Below are 18,921 nucleotides of genomic sequence, written 5' to 3'. Positions count from 1 at the left end.
TATATTGGCTTGGTGTACCAGATCACGTCGGTCTCACCAATGATGATGCAACGGATGTTCTAGTTTTACAACTAGCTACCAGTAGCACCTTCTATATTCGACCGTTCCCAGTCAGATAGAAATCAGAAGTCAGACGAGAAGAGGCAGGAAAGATATATTTGATTCGTTACCAATATATCGAGGACCTTTTCTATAAGCTGGCTAATGAAACGTAGGAGCTGTGTCCCACGCCGTGTTGAAACGTGATCTGGTGCGGATGCATGACCGAAAGCCTTCAGCTAAACAAGTCCACTTAAACAACGTGGTCAGTATCCAATGTCGAACACTTAATGAGCTATTGATTTTGGGGAATTATTTACAGCTACAGCACTTTATTTAGAGCGGTTTAAGATGCCACTCCCTAGCATTAAGGACTTGTTCTAAATAAAACGAGTTCCTACCCAGTCTCGTCCGTAGACTGTTTATGGTAAAATTTATATGACTACCTGAAAATCCGTAAACTTCTCTCGTATAACCGAAGTTTACTGAATAAGGAAAAATGCATTTATCCTGACTGAATGGCGGATCATAATTTACCTTACTCATCCTGACCTACATATATGTCTTCATTACTATCTACTTATAGTTCATAGTTTAAATAGCTGAAGAATTAAATCACTCTTTAGTCTTCCTCCATTACTCTTCTAATCACGTCATTTTTACACGACGAAAGGAACTAAAACACAATTACTGATTACATAAATTCCTTTGACCTGTGAAACAATGATAAAAAAACTGGAAACGAAAAAGAAACACGAAATTACCTACAACTGAAACTACTTCATGTGAGTGGAATGCGTAACTTTATTAAATGTTTTCAATGACCAAAAATTATCCTTTGATTGTATGGACAAAGAGATAATAAATCAAATGGTTGTTACTCTATCCCTACAAAAATAGTTGTTGTGCAAGAATGTCAAATGTTTTAATCGGTAGTGCTGCTATAGGCGCTGTCGTTGTTTCTCGCGGAAGCTTAGCCGGTTTTTTTTCATCTCATATATTGGAACTTGTAGAAGCACACTTCAAATTGTTTTCATTCCTGAATATTTTGATATAATGGAGTTCTAAATATGTGTCCTATGTACTCAAGTCAATCTGCAATAATCTTCAAGAGAAAAACCCTTTCCACCGATGGAAAAGTCACTAATGCGCTTTCCTATGAACGTTCAGCGCCCCAGCAACTCCGAAAGAAGAGGTTAGCTACCATATAAATCATAATAATTTTGCAGATGGCAGAACGTACACCAACCTGCCGGTATCTTTATCGAGCCGGAAGTGCTGCACAAACAGCTCCCAGGCCAGAAACCGCCATTCAAAACAAAATTCCAAACGGCATGTAGATTTAGTGACTAGCCACAAAACGAAGCCCGATTGTGCGCACTTTAGATGTCCAAAAAGTGAAAAATCATTCGAAACCCATTTAGATGGCTATGTGCAAGTCTCGTAAGTTGTCTATGTAAAGCTGATTGCATTATTAGGAGCCAATTTGTTCTAATTCCTGATTCTGCATACCTGAAAACTAACTATGACGGGACACCTCCACAATGGGACCAGGTCTTGTTTGTAAAAGTCCTGAACAAAGGTGATCTGGTGTGTCCCATATGCCTCTATCCGCCCATCACGCCACGAATGGGTAGATGTGGACACATCTACTGTTGGCCCTGTGCACTGCAATATTTAAAATACGAAAATGAATCGGATAGCAAGAAGTGCTCTGTCTGTCCCTCCTTGTTATCATTTAATGAGCTCAAAAGGTAATACTTAGTTTTGTTTTACGAATAATGTAGGGTATCCCTAACCCATATTACCCCAACGAAGGTCGGCGATAGCATATGCTTGACGCTAGTTAAGCGTTCAGGACTTTGTGTGACTCCTTCTTTATCTCTTCAAACTCATGAAGCTACATCTGAAACTTTTTTCGGATCTGTTTGCGTTACTGACCCAATAACAATGAAAAACATTCACGAGTCGGAGATCGATCAACTTCGTACTTATAGAGCTATTTGTGAAGTAGATGGAAACAACACGGAGCTGATTCCATTCATTGACTTTGCCTTTGAAGAGCTGAAACGCGAAGAGGTGCTTCAAAAATCTTGTAGTACCAGTTCAACTAAGCCTTGCAAATCTTGCAGTCAAGATGTTAATGGTATTTCTTCAAATGAAACCTATTTCTACCAAGGTAACAATAATTCTTGCTTAAATTCTGTTTAGCTATAAATAGCCAACCTATTTTCTTAGATAGTCTGGGATGGCGATGCCTACTAACTGAGTACAAAGAAACACAAAATCTTCCGAAGGAGATTTTTGCAACCGTTGCATCAACTAAAAATTATCGGATGAACTCAGTAAGTCACGAGTATTTTGTAATTAGATTTTGGCTCCTATTTGATATAGAATATTAGACATATTAGAGATTCATTTAAACATTCATATCTTCTAAGGAATAAGGCAGAAATGGAACTCAAGTTTCCTGCTGTTCGAAATGTTCAGTAAAAACTAGTTTCTCAATAACTTACCGTTTTCAAATTTCACTAGTATTGCTATATCGGTGTACTTAACTCATTACACTGTTTCAGATATAGTAGATGATTTAGTGGGCAAATATCGTCCATTTACGTTCTCCGGATGGTATCGATTCTTGAATAAATATCTATACTTAGTTTTTATTATATATTTAGACAAAAAAATGGTACGAAGGGGCAACAATATATATACCCCATGAAAATTATCACTAAATTTATGTGTGGGTCGAGGTGCTGCCTGTGTGCTCAAACCGAAGCAAGTGATTTTCGGGACCGCTCTCAAGACTTTTGACCGTTAGCTCTAATCCACGGGCCCCCAAATAACCTGGCACGGTCAAGGATGAGGATATTCCACTCCCTCTCTTGAAATGGCCACGAATATATAACCGCTGCCTTCTCGCAGTGGGATTATTGTTTACAAGATTGAGAAAAGCAAAAGCGAATGTCCGGTTCATTAACCGGGTCGGTAGTACGACAAATCCACCTACAGGGGTTGAGAAATCCTTACTACAAACCAATGTTAAATATGAGCTCTGAGCTCCTGGGAGAACAAATGGCTCATAAACCTATTGTTGGTCGCCAGCTACCATGCGACTGTATCTCCTGACGCCATTCCCTTGCCTTGTGGATTAGACCACGGTCAAAGGCTCGGGGTGTGGCCCGCTAGGAAAACCATCTGCTTCAGTCTGGGCACCCTGGCAGCATCACAACCCTCACAAAAATCGAAGTGTGACGCGTATGTATCCGGCACCTATTTGTACCAATATTTGTATTTAAATAACATTGATAATCTAATCCACAAGGCAGTGGGGCAACGTCAGGAAATGCGATCCCATGGTGATCAAGAATAGATTCATACAACATTTGTCCTCTCAAGATCCTGAAGCCCATGTGCAACATCGGTTTGGAATCAGTTTTTCGACTCTACTAATAGATAAATCCTGCGTACCCACCAACCCGGTTAAAAAACAGGACATTCGGTTTTGGTTCTCTCGATTACGTGAACAACACTTCCACTGCGAAAAAGCAGTGACTATATATTCGTGGCCATTTGGAAGCATTTCAAGAGGGAGAGCAGACCCCACATTTTCAGTCTTACCAGGGCATTTGGGAGCATCTATACTTAGTAGTTAAATAAGGTTTAATATTCAGGGATCTGTTTTTTGTCGTTTCAATAATTATTAAGGACGTTTTCCTACCGATACATTTTCTCTTTCAAGTCCTTACGAAAACCTCTGAGGTACCTGAGCTATTTACCTGATGGATACGCCTTCAGTCTAGTGGAAATCAAGCTAGAACCACCGTTGGTATCTGAGTTGACATTATCTCACTTTGCCACATCGTTGAATAACCGCGCATTGGAGCGAGATCGAAGTCGTCTTGAGGATCTGAAACTTACTGAGTTAAAAGAGGCAGCTGAGAACCAATTCGCGTCACTGCGTAAGATAACGGTTAATGGGTTGGTTTTTCTTTTATAAGTAGATGCATGCTCTTTACATATTTAAGGGAAGTGGTAATGCAATGATACGTTCGTATCAAAGCTTTTGTTCTTAATATCTAATCGTTAATCCAGCTCTTGACCAATCATTTTTCATGACTTACGATATCTACCAAACTTGTTCATATTATAATAACTTTTCTATGGTTTGCTTTGATGAAATATGACTGGATAAACCCATTTTTTCCCGTAAGTGTATCCTGATAGACACCATTTCAAAATAGAAATGTGTAGCTCAGGTGAATGGTTTTGAAGCTGAGTTGGTGTCGACCACTATTTAAAAAATATCTAATGACTGGATATGTTAGCTGTGAATAAGATTGAGCTTTAGTTAAATCTTAAAACCTATTTGGTTACTCATTGTTTTTGGTGTGTAGAACACCAAATAAATGCACCCAAACGAGACTGCAAGACGATTTATTATTAAGTAGGTCTGATTAAGGTTTGCACATTAGAAATGTTAGGACACTTATTGTGAATGATTATTTGTTGGACACTATCACCATATTCCTCTCCTTAATTTAAAAGAGAAACTTAATTACTTATTGAACTCAATCGGTTAGATAAAATAGTACCCATATTATGTTTTAATGTAGACATTTCCAGATACTTATTTCAGTCAATGAAAAGCGTTTGACAGTGATCAATTGATTCTTAGGTTAATTAAAGACCGGTTTGAAATGTTTGATTATTCGTTACTGAAACAAAGCCTTCAACTGATATAATTTCATTATACTAAAATTAAAGCTGTTTCCAACATTTTTGACGTTTTACATCTACCAAACATTAAATAATATTTAAAGACTGATCCACAATACAGTACTCTGACCAGTACTTTCTTATTTGCATCAAACTCCAAGTCAGTCAGCAATTATCAGCGTAGAACCTGATACAAACACGCTTTACTTCAAGTTATCATATTATACTAAATCGGCGAGATGAAATTAACAGTGAACGCCAGAAGAGACTAAAATAATATAGTAGCAATAACGACGAAGACTCGGCACTGAAAATATGGTTTGGAACGATATTAAGTAGTTATGTTTAAAGAAATGCTGGGATTCAAGATCAAAAACAGATAAAGAGTAAATGCTTCTGGACCATTGTGAATGGTTCTAAGCCGTATCACTCAGTCTACAACCAATGATCGGAGTTATCTTGAGGATATCAACCAGGTAGTCTGTTTCTGCGAACATGAATCAGGTTAATTGTCATTGACTTCATGAACTGATGCTAATGTTTTGGACTACTTCTGCACTACCAAGCAACTCTCGTTAAGTTAGGCAGTGTTTAGGCATACGCAACAAATGTCCTGACCGATTCAGTCAATAAAGATTTATAACTTCATCAACCCACTCCCCACCTTGACTAAAACCCTACGTCTAACATTAACATTGCCCCCTGAGCTGGCCCAAGAAATGGAATGTTAGGAAAAATCTCAGAATCAATAGTTATCGTAAGGGTTTTCATCTTAAGCGTAATGTCTTTTAGTTTTTCCCTGAATGAATTTCCGGTGAGTTTTTTTTATCTTGCCATCTGATTGCGAGAAATGATCCACAAAAGTACCCTAGACATAAATACTATAAGCACACGCTTATTAGAGACTTCAAACTGCTAACGTGTTATAAGATCAAAAAATATGGATTTACAGATTTGGACAAAAAAGCGGATCATTCATAAGACTAATAGCCTCTCCTGAGGTGAATAAGCCCTTCGTTTCCCAAATCAAGTCACGACTGACTTTGACAAAGAATGTTGACGAAGATGGGACATACTTCAATACAACACTATCTCCAAATTAGCAAGTGGGATAAATTTACTTTAATGATAAAAATATACTAAAGGGAATTATGGACAACAAATGTCTTTAATGTAATAGTGTTTACTTGGTTCATTAAGATGAACAACCATTGTGACTCATTTGTCGAGAATCTTTCTATTTACTGAGCTTTGAGGAACTCAATTTGTGACTGATAATATCAAGCTGTTTGAAAAAATAGGTGGGCTTGAGTTTGTCTTAACTACGGTTAACCTCCTATTATTTCCGGTTATAAATAGTCATACCAAGAATTTCTCTATTCAATTCGACCGGCGTTCCGTCACTCAACCGAGTATTATGCAACAAAATGTGACTACCATAAACTAAATTATACAGCCTATCGTTCTTATGACCAAAGTTGATTTGCAGGCAACGCTTGCAGATTGTTGATTGCCTTTGGGCTGATAAGGTGTAATCTTTAACTATAGAGAATGTGTAAAATCCAAGTATTCAGTGGTCCTCTCTGCTTATTGTCAACACAAATGAGCAGCGAACTCTATTGATGTAGGTATTTGGAGGCCCCCAAATGCCCTGGTACGGTCAGAGTGGATATAGTTAGCTCTCCCTCTCAAAATGTTCTCACATGGCCACGCGTATACGGCCATTCCACGGAAGTCCTGCTCACTACTCTCTCGTGGCAGGAGTGTTGTTTACGAAATTGAGAGGATGAAAAATGAATTACCAGCTCTTTAACCAGGTTGGTGGATATTGAGGATCCACCTAGGGAAGTTGAAAAGCCCTGATTCCAAACCAATGGTGTATATGAGCTCCAGGATCCTGAGGGAACAGATGGTGTATGAACGGACTATTGATCACCGGCTACCATGGGACTGCATCGCCTAACGTTTCTCCACTGCCTTGTGGATCAGACCTTCGTGTCAAAGACTTCAGGTGTGGCCCCCTAAAGAAACCACCTGCTCCGATCTGTGCACCCGGGAAGTATCACAGCCCACACACAAATCAAGTGACTTGTGTGAAGCATATGTATTCGGTGCCCTTTTGTACTATTATTTATGTGCTCAAATAAGTAAAAAAGTAAATAAGATACTTTGAGCATATGATACGACGCATTATGCAGGGTAACACGTGCGAAAGGTACCTAGACCCATGGATATCAATCCATGAAAGCCTTAGCCATTGGTCAAAGCAGTGCTGGACAGTACAAGCTCATTAATTGGTGTCTGAAAGCTAGTCGTTACCTATGGTTAGAGCCGTCGACTAACATGCCTGGATATTTCATCGTTTTTTTTACTTTCTTACCTTTAGTTTGTCACCCCTTGTATTTTAACTCCTTCCCATCTCAATTTTACATTCTTAGGATGTAAGGAATTTTGGTGTAGATTGATGCACACTTATGCGTCCAATGTCCTATTAAGTTCCACAGAATAACAACCCTTAAATACGTTCATAAAAATGATACCCCATTGTTTTTCGATAATCATATTTTCTACCACAATTGCATTGCTTCAGTGTGTTGTACTAACGTATCTTCTACGTAACTTCAGCTCCAGGTTTTGTTCTCAGTGGTCATGCAACTTTATCAGATAAACAAGGTAGGTTATTTATTGTTCTAAAGTTTACATTTCATAGAAGTACAACTTGACCCCTCAAATTTCGTCCCACTCTCAACTGCAACTCAAAATACAAAATTGAAGAAAACTTTACCAATCAGTTTTGCTGAAGTAAGTACTATTCCCCATCCATTCTCGTGTATGTCGAAAATGTTGTAGATAAGAGCGATGTAATACAGAGGTTAGTGTGTTATAAACAAGTATTAGGAGCAATTGACAGATTTTATTGCCAGTCAGTTTCTAAAGGATTAATTCTCGATGTATAGAAGCAATCTCTTCTAGGTTGGATCTCGTTTCGCACCTGTAATCTGCTTCAAGAAGATATTTAGCTACTAGTCATAAACGGGTATACAACACGTCATTCTGCCTCATGCTACAACACTGATTTAATGCAGCCCATGCACCTCCAAACAGTAGAGGATTTCCATAGCAATTAGCATTCCAATCATATATGTTTTTAATGTATTTCATGTGTGTGAGAGAGTTAGGGTTGAGGTTAATCACAATGGAACTTATTTACTGAATATAGATATGTATGGTCACATTTTAATCACTGCACTTGTGAGTGCTAATGATAACACTCGGCTGCTCAAAATGTAATGGTGGGACAAAAACTGAACTTCAGTAAAATTTACCAGCTAGGCTTTATGACCGTTTGAGTGAACTGTTTTTCGGTCGGCGCATTTTTACCAAAATTTCTACTTTTTATAAAATATACTTTACGTATTTAGGTTTCTCGCTCTGGTGCACTCAATGTTGTTGGTCCAGATCGTGTTGCTCATTTCTCGCGAAGTCCTCCGAAACCGACAAATCCTAAACGCTTCGATATCAATTCCGAATCTTGGCCTACCTTAGGCGAAACTTCGAAAAGCTGAAGAAATATATTTAAGAGGAAGATTGACTAGTCTAGTCTAGTCAGTCGGACAGAAAACTCGAGTGCCTGGCAAACTATATTATATTTCCCAAATGGAACAGAATTTTTTCATGGCTTGCCAAGCCAAATTTGACATATTCTTCAAATGAAATGTCTATTACTCCTACTTAAGTAAATGGATATGCTCACAAATTAGTTATTTTTTAAACTGGTCATATCAGCCTGGTTGCTTAAGGTTGTGCATAGCAAAGCATCCAGTTCTTACATTCTGTAATCAATATTGTTTAAATGGACAAACTGCAAAAGCCTTTGATGACAGTTAAGTTATTTGGTTCCCAGTAAAGTATGATCATTCTTTAAAGGGTATAGTACAAAAACATACAAGCTTAACTGACAATATGTTTGAAACTAGGGCGTACAAAATACATTCTGTTTGTCTCCCTCACAAGAAACAACAAAGTATGTGAGTTTCCTTTCTGATACCTCATCTGTAGAAAATCACGTTGACAGTCTATCATTTAAATAGAATTATCATGTTTCGAGTAATTACATTACGCCAAATCGTTAGGTAAGTGTATCAATGGAACGGCACCCGACTAAAAATGAGAAAAAACGGAGCAAACTTTAGTGATAATTTATTCAATGGAAAAAGAATGTTCCCTTGCTTTTTTTGTGTGCATCACTTTTCTTATTTGTCTCTATAAAAGATGACTTGAAGTTTATATATATATATTACGAACAGAGAAGTCTCATACACGCTCCTCATAGCAAAAGCGTAAATACATGATCACTATTACGAAGATTTACTCAATACGGGACAACTTGAAATTTCCTTAATATTCTCAAATTACATTTCTTCAATGAATGTAGACGTTAACGTGAAGCCCTTGTTTGACTTCATCGACTTATCTCAAACTAAATTACACACTAAACAAAAGGTCAAATCAATGAACCATTTGGCGACCGATCGCTCTTAATATCACTTATTATGGAAACTTACCATGAATCCCATCATTGGTCCATCTAATTTTCGTGTATGTGGTGCAATTCTTGAAGAAAACTGACTTAGGCATGCTGAGAATCCAATGCATGTTTCCCACGGCATATGAATTAATGTGACTCCGAAATCTTTCCGCCATGAATCAACCAACTGTGCTGTATTCCTGTAATTGAAGAATAAAAAGAGTTGTCTTTATGACAAAAGCAAGTAAATTGGATTGATAGTTTGAAGAATAAAACCCCTAGGCTAAGTAAATAAAACTGCTAAAATTGTAGAGTTGTATAAAAAAAAGGAGCAGAAGTCCCCAACGAGCTAACCCTTTAAATAGTGAGACAATTATTCAGTGTCTATATACTTTCGAACTAACTGGGCAAATCCACCATGCCAAAGAATCCTCACTATTTATGACAGTTAATATTATTATTATTATATATCCTTCCACGGTGTGGGCAACCGGGAAGTGATAACTGCCCTCATACCTCTAACAACACTCAAGACCACTGTATTCATAATCAATCTCCTTCTTCAATTCTTACTATTCCTTCTACCTTGACTTTCAACACCAAACTTCCTCTCTCGGTTTCCTCCTCAAGTGTCACCATGGCCAACGATTCTAGTGCGCGAAACGCTGTCCCAGGTCTACTAAAACCTCGCTCCAAACTACACATTGGAGCCTTCAACGTACGTACCCTATGCCAAATCGGTCAACAGGCCTCCTTAGCTAAAACTCTAGAATCTCGTACCATTGATGTATGCTGTGTCTCCGAAACACGCATACAGGATCCCAGTGTGGTCATTCACTTGACCTCACCTCACCAAAATGGACAGCCGACGAAATACACCCTCCGTGTATCTGGCGACCCGTTGGCTAGTTCTCGCGGACTTGCAGGTGTAGGCATAGCACTCAGTACAAGGGCAGAACAGGCACTACTAGAATGGATCCCCGTTAACAGTCGCCTGTGTGCTGTCCGGCTAAATGGCTCCGTAAGAACTCGGAAGGATAGGGACACACGTCGTTGCCTTTTCATCGTTTCTGCCTACGCTCCCACTGACTGCAGCCATGATGAAGTAAAAGATGACTTTTACAGAAAACTCTCTGAGCTTCTTCAGAAAGCTAAGCGCTCAGACATAGTAGTCGTAGCGGGTGACTTTAATGCCCAGGTAGGCAGCTTAAATCAAACAGAAAGACATTTAGGTGGGTGTTTTAGTATTCCGGCTCAACGAACCGATAATGGTGATCGTCTGTTGCAACTATGCTCAGACAATCGTTTATTTTTAGCAAGCACTAATTTTAAGCATAAGGAGAGACATCGTCTAACATGGCGACCTCCTGTACCAAACCAACGATGGACTCAAATAGACCATATTGTCATCAGTCATCGTTGGAGAGGCTCAATAGAAGATTGTCACTCGTATTGGAATACTTGTTTATACTCTGATCACGCTTTAATACGAGCGTGCATTTGTCTGCGCCTCAATGGACGCGGGAAAAGTACACTAAAAAGACCCATTAGGATTGAACTGGAGGACGAGAAAGCCAAATGCGAATTCCAGAAACAACTGAGTTCACATCTAGGCAGTTCTGTAAACGAGACTGACCCAGATGCTGCTTGGAAAGACATACGAACAGCTGTGGAAACAGCAGTAACATCTATTAGTCATTTAAACCATAGGGCTCCAAAAAACCAGTGGATTTCCTCTAAGTCTATTTCACTGATGGATTCGCGTAAACTCATCCCATCAGGCTCTGAACACGACGAAGAGCGTAAACAAATTAGATCTAGGTTAACTAAAAGTCTAAGGAACGATCGTGAGCAGTGGTGGGCAACGAAAGCAAAAGAGATGGAGAAGGCAGCGGCTGTAGGCAACACCAGGCAACTATTCAGACTAATAAAAGAAACCGGAATTAAGAAGTCAAGTGTAAGTGAGACAATCTCTGAAAAAGACGGAACCCTTATCTGCTCTCAACCCAAACGTTTAGAACGATGGGCGGAACACTTTAAGGAGCAGCTTAGCTGGCCTTCAGCTACTGCACAACTACCCACTATTCTCAAACAGTCTGAATGGAACATTGAAGTAGGTCCCCCGACCCTACTTGAAGTTCAAAAGGCTATAGCTAATCTGAAACGAGGAAGAGCAGCTGGTCCAGATGGATTAGCTCCAGAGGTCTTTAAATATGGAGGTCAAATTTTAGCGATTAGGTTGACTAATATTCTGGCTAAAATCTGGGAGACGGATGTAATCCCATCCAACTGGTCACAATCACTGATTGTCCCAATATATAAGAAAGGGTCAAAATCATCCTGCGATAACCATAGAGGGATTAGTCTGACTAACATAGCATCTAAAATACTAGCCTCAATAATTATCGGGCGCCTAACTAAGACTCGTGAACTGCAAACACGAGAAAATCAGGCTGGCTTCAGACCTGGTCGTGGCTGTATCGACCACATATTCACCATTCGTCAAGTTTTAGAGCACAGACACGCTTATCGGCGTCCGACAATGATAGTTTTTCTTGACTTGAAAGCAGCATTTGACTCTGTAGACCGAGAGGTTCTGTGGCAGTGTTTGTCATTGAAAGGTGTACCTGAGAAGTACATAAACCTTGTGAAGGCTCTTTACTCGAACACTACCAGTCGAGTGAGAGCTTATGGCGAACTGTCATATGATTTTACAACCTCAAGTGGTGTCCGTCAAGGCTGTCCACTATCCCCGTTTTTGTTCAACTTCATTATAGACCTGTTGCTGGAAATAACACTCTCTTCGACTGAATCTACGGGAATTGATCTCCCACCAGGGGGACCACTAAGCGACTTAGAATACGCAGATGATATAGTCCTGTTTGGTGAGGACGCTGGCAAAATGCAGAGTCTTCTGTTGGAACTCAGTAATAATGCCAGGATGTTTGGGATGCGTTTCTCCCCATCCAAATGTAAATTGTTACTCCAGGACTGGTCTGCGCCAACACCCGAACTAAGGATAGGGAGTGAAGTAGTCGAACGCGTCGACAACTTCACTTATCTTGGAAGTCTAATCAGCCCTAATGGGTTGGTGTCTGACGAAATCTCTGCACGGATTCAAAAAGCTCGTTTGGCTTTTGCCAACTTACGTCACCTATGGCGTAGACGAGATATCCGTCTATCAATTAAGGGACGAGTATACTGCGCATCAGTTCGCTCTGTTCTACTTTACGGCTGTGAAACATGGCCATTAAGAGTAGAAGATACTCGTAGGTTACTAGTATTTGACCACAGATGCCTTAGAAATATTGCTCGCATCTGCTGGGATAACCGGGTAAGTAATAGTGAGGTTAGACGCAGGGTATTAGGGAACGATGGTAAATCAGTTGATGAGGTGATGAATCTTCATCGACTGAGATGGTTGGGCCATGTGTTACGTATGCCTGAACACCGATTACCACGACGCGCTATGATGACTAGTATTGGGGACGGTTGGAAGAGAGTTAGGGGCGGCCAAACCAAAACATGGCATCAGTGTTTGAAGTCACTAACTTCTAGCCTGAGCCATGTTGGCAGATGCAGACTACCTGGTTGGGGTCCGCGTGACTATCGTAACCAATGGTTGGAGACTCTAGGTGACATGGCTGAGAATCGATCACAATGGCGTAGGTGTATACACTCTTTATCTTCCCTTAAACCTTGAGACTAAAATTGCTTCATATCTCTCTTCCTTCCTGTACTATATCCTTATATACAACCTATAATTTATATACTACTACCAACACTAAATTAACTACTATGAATCCGGTGATCTTGTTGTGCTAACGAGGTATGGCAACTTGGACCGATGCATATATGTGCCTGGTCCTACGTTGTAGCTGACTGACTGACTGATATTATATGATTGATGTAGATTTACAATCCACCTGATACCTAAGATCCTACAACAGAATAATAAATGAAAATTCGCATGTTAGTATTTACGGTCTCATTGTGAAAGATTCCTTTACAATTAGGAAACACTTCATCCAGTTAGTGAAAACTTCACAAGAAATAGGCAGAGATGGATGGTGACTAGCACTGGATTCCAGGACGTGCAATTTGTCTTATTTGGGACTCTTATGTTAGATGTACCTGTATTCCAGAATTGATGTTCAAACAATCAATTCAATTGAAATAGTTATCTAAAAATATGGACAAAATAATGTAAGTCCACAAAATATGTGAGCAATTTGCCAAATGCGTGTTTCGTGTATTCAGTTTTGGGACAGTGTGATAAGTCATTAAAAAACTATTTAATACCCCAAACCGAAATAGTTTTACCAGGGTTCGGATCTTTAACCCAGTGGTTGTAAAGGTTAAGTACTTTGACCACCACGCAACCGCTTCATACTATTGTCTAAGAACCTAATTACGATCAATTTCTTAGTTTATGCACTAACTAAATTCATATTCGAATTTGAAGTCATACAGCTTTGTAAACAGATGATAAGATTTTGACAAGACCTGATCCAAAAAATGAATATGTTTAAGGCGTTCGGACAAAGTCATATTGTGAACTCATGAAATCCCTGGGCAGTACCAACACATTTTCAATGATGATAAATGATTATCTACCAAAAATTTATGCACTGTCTAGTGACTAAAAACAACAGCTCCGATGATTTTCAGCCTATTTATTCAATGTCATATGACGTAAACTGTTGTAAGGAACAATTTAACTATGATGTGAAGAAATTTGGAAGCTATTCTTCTAAGATTTTATTTATATATTGATTCCATGTTTATTGAGTATTTTGGTCTTGGTATTTACGGTATTTGAACGGTAAATGGTTACTATAGCCTTTTCCACTCAGACTAAAACCGATTATTTGTGTACCTAGTACTCAGTTTTTTCCCCATTAATGTTGTTGCTCAGTGTTAATACTCTTACTCAATTGGTCTGCTGCATAGTCTGGTCTTGAATGCATATAAGTTGATGTCTGAAACATAATAATGATTTTGGACCGGTGATTATTGGTCTTCTGTTCTTTCTCTTCGTTCGGAGCTAGTTATTGTTGGGACAACCGTCAAATATAGAGTATCAGTCCTCCTTGTCCTTGCTGCGTATTAATTGCTTAAGGTTGTGACATAAACTAACTGGCAAAACACCAGATAGACAATCAAAACATTGAAAATTGCTTACAACTGGTAATACTAACAAACCGTAACTTGCTAAGTAGAGGATATTTGAAGATCCCCAGTTGAGAGGACAAAATAACTTTTTGTTTTTTAAATCTCCAATGGTTTTTCGAAGTTGATATCAGACGTTGGTAGGAGCCTCTTTCATGTTTATCAATCCCCTAAAAACTCTTCAACATTCTCTGAAGTCATACACTGCCTGCCTAGCTTTTTCTTCCATTAATTTTAATCAATAACAGACCACTACTAGTCTACTACATTTCATACTTACGGAGCAAAAAGTAGTATTTCAACATTTGTGTAACAACATTGCATTGATCAATTATTAAGTAGTGGCCAATGTTACGTCTGACTAGCTTTTGGTGCCCACTAAATTCTATCGATCAACAAGTTGCACTATTTTTTGATGTCATATAGTTGGAAGTACTCAACAGGAAACCTAGGACTTAAATTCCATGCTAGTTGGTACCTGTTAGTAAGACATGTTTGAAATCTTGTGTCAACTCGGTCGAATAGAATTCGATTAACACTAAAGACTAGACAAACATGATATTGGTCATTACTTAGTGATCAATCAGTTCTACAGAAAGCCAATCACAATCCAAATAGCTCCGTAGTAACAATTCAAATTGTGGGTCTGTGTGATGCGGGAGCATCGCTTCCCTGAATATTGCAGGTTCACCTTAATGGTGAGTGGCAACAAGGACAAAATATAGACCCAGAATTTCCTGAAGAATACCTTCAACCACACAACATTATATTGCTTCTTCAATATAATTGAACCGAAAGCCGAATAAAGTGGAAAGTTTGTTTTCCTAGAATGAACTATTTGTGTTTATTTACCAAATACATATCATTCATTATTTTTCTACTTCACTTAATGTAATGGATGTTACCGAAATGTAATATAAAGACCCTAAAACATCGAATTAATTTTATTAATATTAAAAGAGATTTCAAAAAAGGACAACTTACAATGAACAATTACTATTTGGTAAAAGTTGTTGATAAAATACACGACGACAAGCAATCGGTTCAATTTTCACAGAATGTACAGTATTTTGTTCATCCTTTCCTAATGAACTCTCATTAACATCAATTGTAGGTGAAGTATAATCTTGTAAAGCAGTTGTATATAATCTTAATTTTTGGTCAGGTAACCAGAGCTAATAATTACAAAATTTTATCAAAAAAGAAAAAGGAAAACTGGATTATTTTTTTAAAAGAAATAACACTAATAATAAAAACTTTGAAGTTTACTTTTAAAATTCACTACTCCTGATGACCCTAACTAATACAAAAATCACGTGACCAGGTGACACATGTCTGTTTCATTTGTACACAATGAGATGATTGAAATCTTTCAAAAGTTTGGGTTATATAGTTGATTTTACGGATTGAATTTCAACTATCTGATGATTAATTATGATATATGTTGTCAGGTTATATATATATAACCGCAGGTCGTTTAGAATTTAAACCCGAAAAATCTGTATCTATAATGTGAACAGAGATTTAATCTAGGTTACAACTTTTCAATGTTCAAATCACTTTTATTACGATTAACACGATCTATTTTAAATTACATATGATGAACAGTAGAATTAAATAATATAATTTCTTGACATATTGTTATATCTTTCACTAGACAAGAATAACAACCAATTATTTAATTAAGTAGATATTGGTAAGATTAGTTTGATAGGAGGATAGTTTAAATGAGGAACTACGGGAAGTCGAGTAAGTAGTGAATCGTAACTGATGTGATGAAACAGTTAGCACCGATAATAGTGCGTGACACCTGGTAAAATATTACTAACTGATTGAGGATGGAAATATGAACGTAAGTACTACACTAACTCATTGATCCATAGTTTTTATGTTACTCTACAATCTGGTATTCTCTGACCACGATAATTCACTCGACTCTTCCTAAATCAGAATAATAATTGAGAGATAGAACAAGGTACATACTGATAACCCAAATAAAGAGTTGTAGGAAAATATGAAAGCATGCAACAGTTAGGAATCTAGTCTGTTAACATTTTCCCTTATAAATAAATTCGTAGGATATATTATTCAGACCCACTTGCATCAAACTGTCTGGTGTACGCTTATAGTTTATCTTCGGGCTGGAAGGTACTGTACGCAATGGTCAGTGAACGTTTTGTGTATAGTTTTAACTCATGCTTATACATATTGGTATGTGAGTACTTTTCTTTTTCTCAAAGCTCCATAAACTAACTTGATGAGGATCAATGAATATATAGGAAAAAAATAACAAGTAATACACTACAAACATAATTTTTCGACTAAGATACTTCAAACATTTTCTAAACTAGCTCCATGCAGAAACAAGTAGTCAGTAAAAAAAGGGAATGAAATACCTCAGGTGTATCATTTCTCCATACATTATCTTAATATTTCCAAGAATGACAATTCATTGCCAACAATTTCAGAAAAAAAACAACTTATTACATAGCCGGATTTATTCCATGGTTGATGTAACTGATTTACATTTTATAAAAACCAGCTAAAGAACAATGGGTTATCTATTTTAAAGATTTTAAACAATTTGGCAGCATTCAAGTCAACTATTTGATAATACACATAGTCAAATGAATAGATTCTTGTTACACATAAATAAAAAATAGTCTACTGTGTAGATATATGATCTATAAGAATAATTCAATTTTTTTCTCTCTCTCTATCTCCCTTTGTAATCTATCAAATTTACCATCAAATCAATAAATTCCGATGTTGAAAATGAACATGAAAATCGATGTTAACAAGTGCACAAATCAGCATACGTTGAAAATTTTGCAATTAAGAAAATATCTCATTGGTAAGCAGTTATTTCGTACTAGTTTGAATGAAAGAGAAAAGGGGGGGAATACTCTAGTTTATGATCGGTTACGACCACTATACATATCATCGAACCTGAGACCTTTGAATGATAGTTGTGGAAAGGATTTATTCTTAGATAAAGTCAAATAAATTTCTAAGAAAACTTATTTTATTTACACTCATTATCATGGTAGTATCTGTACAATTAAATCGTTCACATAAAAGCCGCCTATAGGCAAGCGGTTACTTTCGGAGACAAAATTTCATATCACTGCTCATTCAGTTCAATTCATCAGCGTAAATCTTACCAATAAGAAAATGTGATTAAATAGCTATTATTGGCGGCCTGTTTAAACATCTGGGCTACCTGTTCCTGTCATCTAGATATTTCAACAAGTTATCTAATTTCGTTCGTTTTAATACATCATTATGCCTATTAATCGCACAACCTATTCAGGTGCGTTTCTGAAAAGTGTAAGACCTTTCGCTGTAAAGGTTACAGAAAGCCTAATCAAAGATATCGTGGCTGCTGGCAATATGCAGCGAGAAGAATGTACATTATCCAGATGTCGATTGACTTGGCTGCTAACTTCTCACTGGCGATTGCTCAATATTTATCGTCAGGAAGGACGAAGAAGTAAGAAACAGAAACTTATCGAAGTACTTTGTGCTGAGAATTCTATATTGTACCAAAAATATAATATTGAATAAAGCTAATAATAAAGATAAAAATCCTAATATTAATTAATTTGCAATATTCTCAAGAGATGTGAAGCGCATAAAATTAGCATCACATATATTTTCTCTCCAAAAATAAACAACTTACTAACATAAAGTCTAAAAGTCCATCCCACGTGATAGCTGATAAAATAACACGATATTGAGTATTTCTTATTAAATTATCAACTAGAAGACCGTAAAATTCCATTTCATCAGCTCTGATTGAAAGAGAGAAATAAAATGTCTTTAAATTGACCTATTTTAAAAATCAAATAAAGGTAGTGTGTTATGACTGAACAAAAACTGATGTAGCTTGATGCAACAACGTAAAGATGATAGATGAGGGTTTTTGATACACAAAAAAACAAATCAAATTATATCTGAATACACACAAATTCTTACATTCTTCATTTATAATAATCAATAGTTATACGGGATCAGTCAAATATCGCTGAGCCCTAGCTGAATCTTACGTCGACCTGGACTATCTATACAATAGAAGACTGGAGGTCGAATTGTTGACCGAAATTCATCAAGGTCAAGCATAACTTGCGCGGATTAATCCACACATGCTATGAAACTAGTGCAAACGTCTATTAGTTAGTGCTTAACTTCTCCATTATCTACGTATTAAAATAAATTAATTATGTAGTAAGATTCTATTGGTTTTTGCGGACACTAATGAAGCACAATAGCCTGACCACCACGTTAGACAATTGTCAGTGGTGTGACATTAACGTAAAACTAAGTATGTTGAGCATTCATATCATTCCTGTTCAACTCTAGTCAACTAAAATCTACAGTCACATTGAAATAAATTAAACTGAGTAGCACTTAACATTAATTAGTTACGATAATGTAATAAGAAGACGAAGATTATCAAAACT

The 18,921-nt window shown here is 37.4% G+C and overlaps 2 protein-coding genes across 5 annotated transcripts in view; one reads left to right on the top strand and one right to left on the bottom strand.

Annotated features, from left to right (window-relative positions):
* Nucleotides 1-992: 992 nt before the first annotated feature.
* Nucleotides 993-8,512, top strand: Smp_038700.1 (hypothetical protein; the record flags this gene model as incomplete). 4 transcript variants are annotated; one of them, XM_018796621.1, is made up of 9 exons in its annotated part: nt 993-1,234; nt 1,269-1,482; nt 1,518-1,793; nt 1,827-2,218; nt 2,251-2,384; nt 3,782-4,001; nt 7,197-7,431; nt 7,472-7,560; nt 8,181-8,512. In XM_018796621.1, 7 exons carry the CDS (start codon nt 1,171-1,173, stop codon nt 7,265-7,267), a joined length of 1,371 nt encoding a protein of 456 aa, XP_018651744.1. The 4 variants fall into 4 exon arrangements, with proteins under 4 accessions (XP_018651744.1, XP_018651742.1, XP_018651743.1 ...); XM_018796618.1 differs by having other exon boundaries at nt 1,171-1,234; nt 7,384-7,431; nt 7,469-7,560; XM_018796619.1 differs by having other exon boundaries at nt 1,171-1,234; nt 7,349-7,431; nt 7,469-7,560.
* Nucleotides 8,513-8,708: 196 nt separating this feature from the next.
* Nucleotides 8,709-18,921, bottom strand: part of Smp_038710 (hypothetical protein) — an 18,640-nt gene continuing 8,427 nt past the window's right edge. Inside the window, exons 6-9 of the mRNA XM_018796616.1 lie at nt 18,141-18,252; nt 15,443-15,633; nt 9,324-9,486; nt 8,709-8,919 (exon numbers count right to left, since the gene is read on the bottom strand). Of these exons, the coding sequence (XP_018651740.1) occupies nt 8,875-8,919; nt 9,324-9,486; nt 15,443-15,633; nt 18,141-18,252 (511 nt within the window). The 3' untranslated portion in view covers nt 8,709-8,874. The remainder of the gene's footprint in view (nt 8,920-9,323; nt 9,487-15,442; nt 15,634-18,140; nt 18,253-18,921) is intronic.

Source organism: Schistosoma mansoni, chromosome 4 (genome assembly GCF_000237925.1).
Source record: "Schistosoma mansoni strain Puerto Rico chromosome 4, complete genome".
NCBI classification, from domain to species: Eukaryota; Metazoa; Platyhelminthes; class Trematoda; order Strigeidida; family Schistosomatidae; genus Schistosoma; species Schistosoma mansoni.
Note: the sequence above shows the minus strand (reverse complement) of the source record. Positions and strands in the feature narration are given on the sequence as shown.